The sequence below is a fragment of the Natrix helvetica genome, assembly GCF_964273705.1.
Source record: "Natrix helvetica genome assembly, chromosome: Z".
Lineage (NCBI taxonomy): Eukaryota > Metazoa > Chordata > Lepidosauria > Squamata > Natricidae > Natrix > Natrix helvetica.
The window spans coordinates 87,918,768-87,927,583 of NC_138554.1; the positions used below are offsets into that span (position 1 = coordinate 87,918,768).

Here is an 8,816-nt window from a genome sequence, read left to right on the forward strand (position 1 = left end):
TGCCCAAAATACATTAACAAGCAGCAGCATATAGTTCAAATTCGAGCCGTGAACTCAGTCGAGGAGACTTAAAGTTGCCACGGATTACCCAGAAATTTATTTTACTTTATTATCGGCCCACAATCAACATGCATACACCCACGCGAACATAGTTTAAAAGATGGAGGAGGAGGAGGAGGAGGAGGAGGAGGAAGTGATACATTTTCTCAGATTTCTGCCACAGGACAACGCATGCGCAACAAACAATCGTTTGAATTCATCCAATTGATTTCATTCATTCCTTGAAGGGGGGAAAGAGCAAAAATGCGCATGCGTAATAGTACTTGCTGTTGCCAATCAACCCGGCCATTCTCCTATCCAATTGACCAATCTCTGCTATGCAGCCAGCACTTCGCCACGAATAGAACGACTGAGTCCCGCCTCTTCCTCTGGTGTACATCCGCAGTTGAGATATCTCGAGGCGTCCGGAAGCTGTTCTTTCTCTTTTTGTGAGTCGACTCGTGTGGCAGCCATCATGGTAATCGTGAGCGCATGGCCGAGGCCTTGTCCACGGCGCTTTTCTTAAGACTCGCTGAAGTCGAGGGTGGTTGTGAAGGGTTTCGGGACAGCCTTCATTTCCCCCCCACCCCTCGGCTGATTTAAGCCATGAAAGAGAGAGACGGAAAGAGCCATGGGGAGAAGGGCTTAAGAGTCTATCTTGGGCGTAATTGGAAGAGAGGGTAGCTGGCGGTTAACGAGAGACGGGGTGGGATTTTGTTACATTTTTAAATCGTTCTCTTTTGGTGGGGAAGGTGGAATACTACTCGGCTATGGTGAGAAAGTCTTCAACAGAAGTTTCTTAGTTCTTTCTGTAACTTGTAAAGGGCATCGTGTCTGCAAATTCATGACGTGTCTCCCATCACATCTAAATGGCTTTGGGCTGAGAATATATTGTACTATAATTATATTTTATTCAATTATTTCAAAGTTCAGTATAGCATGTAAAGAAGTTGCTTTCTTTGAAGGACTGTTAGATTCTGCATAATTCTATAAACTTGTCACATTTGAATAATTAAACTTTATCTGATTAAGGTGTTTAAGCGCTATGTTGAGATTGGCCGAGTTGCTTATATTTCATTTGGACCACATGCAGGAAAACTCGTTGCAGTGGTTGATATCATCGACCAAAACAGGGTAAGTTTCACTGTGTATACTATATGTCTAATAAGATTATGTATTTATCTGTGATTGATAGAAGTGATAAGGAATTGTAGTTGGGACTGATTATTCCATCTTTTAATCCACCAATAGAATAGTATACAATACTTTATTTGGCCAAGATTGATTGGACACATAAAGAATTTGTCAGCAGTGCAGAAACTCAGCACACATGTAAAACAACAGAATAATAACAATAACAGAAGATTGTAGGAGAGATGAGAAGGGTAATAATGCAGCTGTACCACATGGATAAATAGAAGACAATACTGTGGCTTTTCTTACTATATAGCTTTCTTTTCTACATAGCTGTGATCCGTTTGTTAGACAATATGGTTATGTTAAACACCCAAGAGGCTATTAGTATGTTTTCCATACTAGTTACAGAGGAGATGTTTTTCTCCGTTTATAGTTACCATAAAATTGCAAGCCTCAATCTCAACAAGCTTGTAATTTTGTGGGCTTCCTTGAGACAGCTGATGATTCAGTTTCCTAGATGAATATCTGAACAGGTTGCTTTCTGAGTAGATATTTTCAAAGGGTTAAGATACAAAAGGATCTTGACAAATTTGAACAGTGGGCACTATCTAATAAAATGAAATTCAATGGTGAAAAGAGTAGGGTTCTATATTTAGGCAAGAAAAATAAAGTGCACAGGTACAGTATAGGTGGTACCTTCCTCAATAGTAACTGTGAGGAATCTTGAAGTTCTAGTGGACAACCATTTAAATATGGACCAGCAGTGTGCAGCAGCTGCCAAAAAACCAACACAGTTCTAGGCTGCATCAACAGAGGGATAGAATCAAGATCACATGAAGTGTTAATACCACTTTATAATGCCTTGGTAAGGCACACCTGGAATACTGCATTCCGTTTTGATCACCACGATGTAGAAAAGATGTGGAGACTCTAGAAAAAGTGCAGAGAAGAGCAACAAAAATGATTAGGGGACTGGAGACTAAAACATGAAGAACGGTTGCAGGATCTAGGTATGTCTAGTTTAATGAAAAGAAGGACTGGGGGGAGTGTTCCAATATCTCAGGGTTTGCCACAAAGAAGAGGGAGTCAAACTATTTTCCAAGGTACCTGAGGGTAGAACAAGAAGCAATAGGTGGAAAAGGATCAAGGACAGAAGCAACTTGGAACTGAGGAGAAATTTCCTGACAGTTAGAACAATTAATCAGTGGAACAGCTTGCCTCCAGAAGTTGTGAAAGCTCCAACACTGGAAGTCTTTTAGAAGATGTTGGATAGCCATTTGTCTGGAACGGTATAGGGTTTCCTGCCTAGGCAGGGGGTTGGACTAGAAGACCTCCAAGGTCCCTTCCAACTCTGCTATTGTATTGTATATAATCGTAGATAGGTGTTCCTTGGTTAGTTTTTGTAACCAAATTGATTTACTCGGAACTCTTTAAAGTATAATGATTGTCTGAACTATGGATAAAAGCACATAAACCTTATAAGTAAATTTGCTTTCCTAGGTATGATTATTTTTGGCAAGTTTATTTATAAATTTAGTACTTAAGGAAATTCTTCTGTAATTTGCTAATATATAACATCCTTTTCATTTAGTTTCATTGTATTCAAAAATACCTTTAAAAAGAATATGCATTGGTTTGTGATATGAAATAGTTTGTGTAAAGTAGTATTTATACTAATGTTCTTGAGGCTCCTTTAAATATTTTTGTGGTTCTTTATAAACCTCCAGAGATAGAAATTAAAACATGTGGTATCTTATGTTACTTGTGAGTGTAAAATAAGCTGAAAATGGGGGAAGAAATCACTGATGACCTTTAACTTCTCCATTAAAACTCCTTCTTTAAAACTATGCTTTTAATAAATCTAGATTTCTTTGTAGGCTACTGAAAATATTTTTTGCATTAAACAATCTGAAAAACACATTTCTCCCTTGTTTTTTACAGGCCCTAGTTGATGGCCCTTGCAGTGGTGTCAGAAGGCAGGCTATGCCCTTCAAGTGCATGCAATTAACTGATTTTGTTCTGAAATTTCCTCACAGGTTAGTTATATGGTACTTCAATATTACTACCTCTAGATTTATATAAAAGAAATAGTTGCCTTACTGCTGGTATTACAAGAATGTTGAAGAGTTTTATTTTATCATAGTTGAAAATTTATGAGAATATGGAGGAACAGCTGTTGTATATTTATTCCCAAGAAGAACCCTTGATGTCAGCATGGGCTATTCTGTTATTTTAATTTTCTATTTAACTTAAATTGTCATAAAATGGTTGTACAAGTTGTAAAGGTATTCATTTTTTCATAATTATGCAGCTATTTTAAGGTAGTCCTTGACAGCAATTAATTTAGTGACCATTCAAAGTTAATGGCACTAAAAAAATGATTTATATGTGACTTTCACATTTATGACCATTGCAGCATTGCCATAGTCACATGATCAAAATTTGGACATTTGGCAGCTAATTCATATTAATGACAGTTGCAATATCTCAGGGTCAGATGATGTCCTTTTGTAATCTTCGGACAAGCAAAATCAATGGGAAGGCCAGATTCACTTAACAACTGTGTTACTGATTTAACAATGACAGTGATTCACTCAGCAACTGTAGCAAGAAAGGTTGTAAAATGGGGCAATATAAGTTTTGGTGAACACTCGCGACTTGAAAGGAGCTCCATTCACTTCTTAGCTAGAGTGGTTTTGTTAACAAAGAAAATATTTAGGAATTCTTAAAAGTATTAATATTACTTTAGTACCAGTGTTCTAGATCAGGCATGTCAAACACATGCAGCCCCATAAGATAAAATATTTTTAAAAATAAAAGAACAGTATTATTATATAGATTGGTTATATTACATATTTCATATACAGCCAAGACAATTCCTATTCACTCAATGTGGCCCAAGCAAACCAAAAAGTTGAACAACTATGCTCTAGATGGAATCATATTGCCCCTGAAGAAGCAGTGCTGTTACTTGGGTTTGTTCTGGACTCAATGATCTTGGTAGATCTGCAGATATAAGCCATGGCTAAGAAAGTTTTTGCCTCTATATTCACTTAGGCCTTAACAGTACAAAGAAGCTTTGGTTGTGGTATCTCATACGCTTTATTACCATGTGTCCTGACTGCATGACTGGACTCTGTTCATAGTGCTGATTATTACCTTTAGAACTTTTATGGTAGAGAGCAGGTAAAATTAGGAACAATTGCACTCAATAATTTGTCTGACCTATAAGATTGGGCTTGTTTAAGTTATTGTTAGAGATTGTCCTGAGCAATAGCTGGTCCCTTCGCTTGTGACATTCTAGAAAGTCCTAGGCACTTCTTAGTTAGGCATTAGATAGATAGTCACTAAGAAGCCATTTTTAGCCATGTTACTTTGATCTAACAATCCTGAGTTTATATGGATTGCTTATTTTATGTATAATTATGTAGGCAATCAATTTTGGACAATTGAATATTTTACAAATAAATTACTAAAAGTTAGTGTTTCTCTCCGATCAGTTTCTAATTTCAGGTAGTAGTTTAATAATACAATAGGCTATATTTGTTCTATCATGCTATTGAAATAAGTATAACCTGAAACTCCAGGTACTCGTGAGTTCAGTCTTGGATGAAGACCTTAAAAACCTCCAAAAATTCTTACCTAGCTGCCAGGTTATTATATGCATGACTTATAATAGTGAATATAATTAATATGTTCACTTTTCATGAATTGAGAACAAAATGAAATAGTCTTAGTAGACAACTGCTTAAATATGAACCAGCAGTGTGCTAACAGCTGTCAAAAAACCCAATACAGCCTGGCTGCATTACAAAGGGATAGAAGCAAGATCACATGAAGTGTTAGTATTACTTTATAATTACTTAGTAAAACCACAGGTGGAATATTGCGTTCACTTTTGGTCACCATAATACAAAAAAGATGTTGAGACTATTCAGAGAAAAGCAGCGAAGATGATTATGGGACTAGAGGCTAAAACAAGAAGGTTGCAGGAATTGGATATGTCTAATCCAATGGAGAGAAGAATTAGGGATGACATGATAGCAATCTTCCAATATCTAAGGGCTGCCACAAAGAAGAAGGGGATCAACCTATTCTCCAAAGCACCTGAAGACAGGACAAGAAGTAATGGGTGGAAACTTACCAACTTAGAAATAAGGAGAACTTTCCTGACAGTTGGAACAGTTAATCAGTGGAACAATTTGCCTCCAGAAGTTGTGGGTAGTCCATCACTGGAGGCTTTTAAGAAGAGACTGGACAGCCATTGGTTTGAAGTGGTATAGGGACTTGTACTCAAGGGGATTGGGTAAGAAGACTTCCATGCTCTCTTCAATTCTGTTGTAATTTGATATTTGTCTTCCTATTTTAGGGGGAATGTGGCTCTCTTCCTGGAAAAAAAACATTTGCATCCCTCTACTAAACTATAGCATAGCATCAATTGCAAATGCAGCATTGTATAGAATAATTTGAGCTGTCAATTATTAGTGATTGATATAGCCCCAAAGAAAAAATGTTAGGTATTTTTAAAAATAATGTTTTGTGCAAAAGGCTTTTTTTTAAAGGATTAATATGGGAAGTTACTGTTGTGATTACTGCCTTATTTTTTTCTGTATCATTCACTAAATATTATTAACAGAAAATTAGTAGTAATACATCTATCAACTGGCATAGAAAAATAAATATTTTTAAATGATCTTAATGTATGTTGATTGCAAAAACTAAAAGTAATCTTACAAATAGATTTTTTTGTTTTGTTTTAAATACAGTGCTCGTCAAAAATGTGTGCGAGTTGCCTGGGAAAAAGAAAACATTAATGAGAAATGGAAAGCCACCAGATGGGCAAAAAAAATTGAGGCTAGGGAAAAGGTATGTGTTTGAAACAATACTAATATTTTTGGGTTAAATTTTGGAAGCAGCTAAATAATGAAGTACAATTAAGAACTCTGGTTCTGCAGTATTTGTTGCGAGTTAACACTTTATGTAATCAGTTGTTCAGCAAACACCTTTTTTAATGTTTCTGCCATTTCAGGTGCAGCAGAATGTAGGACTTTGGAAAACTTTGGATTGAGATTGTCCTTTTTCCTCATACTCTGTCCTGAATTTGCAACAAAACAGGGCATTTGCTCCACATGGTTTGAGATGCTCATAGATAACAATAGGAACTTGAAATAACCTTTTTATACTTCACTCATTATCCTAGGACAAGGATGTTAAACTCACGTTGTCATGTGATGTATCAGGACATTCCCCCCCCCCTTTCGCTAAACCTGCAGGCTGTGAGTTTGACACCCCTGTCCTAGAACAACAGAAGTTGGGATAGTAGCAATAGCACTCATATATTATAGTCTTTACAGCATTCTCTGAGTACCGTACAGAGTCATCATATTGTCCCCAACAATCTGGTTCTCTCATTTTATCTATATCAGAAGGTTGACTCAACCTTGAAACTCCCATCAGGAACAAACTCCAGGGCTGTGGGCAGTTTGTCTGCAATACTGCATTCTAACTAAAGAGCTAGAATCTAGTTAGAATGCAGTACTGCAGGCTAATTCACTGCCAGAGTTCGGTTCTGAACGCTCAAGGTTGATTCAGCCTTCTGAGGTTGGTAAAATGACCCAGATTGTTGGATGCAATATTCTGACTCTGTAAACCTCTTAGAGAAGTCTGTAAAGCAGTGTGAAGCAGTATATACGTTTTAAGTACTGTTGCTAACCACTGTGCCATTAAGGCGCATCAGTGCTAAGTACTGCCTACCATTCAGACTATTGAAAAAGGGACATAAATATCAATAGTAGAAGCACAATTAATTCAGCTTTTTTGAAACAGTTTTTTTAGTTTTTGTTACACATTTTAATTCTTTTAAAAACAAAGTGTTTCCCCCTTTACATCTTCCGTTACGCATAGTTCATTTTACATCATATTCACATTTCAGTCATCTTATTTTCTTTCTATATTTTCCAGCTTAATTTTGATTTCTTAATATATAAACAATATCATTATTTGCCTCGCCAAGTTAATCAAATTTAACATCATTTCCATCTATTATTCCGTTTTACTATTGATAACATATATTCTCAAATTTAATTTTATATACCATGTTCCCCCGAAAATAAGACAGGGTCTTATTTTCTTTTGACCCCTGAAATAAGTGCTTGGCCTTATTTTTAGGGAAGTCTTATTATTTTTGAGGTGCAGGAAGTGGCTGCTGCCATGTTGCAATATTTTTGGGAAGGGCTTATTTGCAGGGAAACAAGGTAGTAAACATTTCTATCACATGACCATGGGATACTGTGACCATCATAATTGCGAACCATTTGCAGGCACCCAAACCGCAATACCATGACTGTGCTAATGGGGCAATTTGAAGGATCAACTATAAGTTTCATTCAGTCCAATTGTAATTTTGAATGGTTGCTGAATAGTCATTAACAAGGGCTACCTGTAGTGCATCAGTACCTACAGCACACAGGACAATATTACACCATCCTATTGCTTTCAGATACTGATTCTTTTACAACATTCAATATTGCCAAGTTCTATGCAGCAGCATTATCATCTGTTCCTTTGTTTTTTTTTAAAGTGACTACCTTGCCCCCTTATGCTGATCTTTACTCTTGATAAAGATGATAAAAGCTATGTATGGGATGACCAGTTGTGTTTTGCTAATGCATAAAGAATTTGGCAGTTTTTGGTAAGGCTCAGGATCTCAGACTTCTTTGTCAAAAAATCTTTCCATAGAAAGCCAAAATGACGGATTTTGATCGTTATAAAGTCATGAAAGCAAAGAAAATGGTAAGTACAATTGCTATATTGTCTTCTTGCAAAATAGTCTTAAAATAGTAAATAAAATGAATATCCAATGTCAACTCTTGATGCAGTTGGCTTTCAACTTTTAGATGTTCATTAGTAAACTTCTTTTAAAATAACAAAGTAATATGAATAGGATTCTTCAACAGTATTATAGTTCTGTTTTTTCTGCAGAACTTAATCAAAAGTTTAATAAAACTAAATACTGAAATATGACATTTTTCACTTGCTCGTAAGTAAATTATGAAAATGAAACATTGTTGTCTTATAAATAATATAAACAATTATTTTGCAGAGAAATCGGATCATCAAGCATGAAGTTAAAAAGCTTCAAAAGGCATCTTCTATCAAGAAAGCATAAATTGTCAACAAATAAAACTTCAATTAAATATGAACCTAACATGATCTATGACTTGTCTGATTATTCTTCTCGTTTCTTTCACCAAACTAACAAAACTTTAGTATTTGTAGGACTACTGTGTTTAATTGAATAATCCTTAGTGGTAGAGGGGTAGGACTGCCTCACAAAAATTGGGTCAATGTATATTTTATTTATTAAAATGATATGTCTACATTTAAAAGATACTCATCTAGAGAAGCTCAGTCATAGCAGTGGTATAAAGCATAAACACCATAAAATAAAAAGCCTGTAATAAATTATCCAAGTCAGCCAAAAAAAACCACCATCTTCAGACTCCAATTTCACCCTCATAATATTTGGGGCAAAAGCCAACTCTTTAACTCTCAGAAGATTAAGAGGGTGGAGGCCTGCTGGAACTCAAGGTGAAGGGTGTTTAACAGCTATTGGTGCTATGGAAAATCAAGCTTACTAG

The 8,816-nt window shown here is 36.0% G+C and overlaps 1 protein-coding gene across 1 annotated transcript; it reads left to right on the top strand.

The window, feature by feature from the left end:
• Positions 1-339: 339 nt before the first annotated feature.
• RPL14 (ribosomal protein L14) lies at positions 340-8,388 on the top strand. The gene is made up of 6 exons (XM_081933836.1): positions 340-517; positions 1,072-1,173; positions 3,118-3,212; positions 5,943-6,042; positions 7,915-7,968; positions 8,279-8,388. Exons 1-6 carry the CDS (start codon positions 515-517, stop codon positions 8,342-8,344), a joined length of 420 nt encoding a protein of 139 aa, XP_081789962.1. The 5' UTR covers positions 340-514; the 3' UTR covers positions 8,345-8,388.
• The last annotated feature ends 428 nt before the right edge of the window (positions 8,389-8,816 follow it).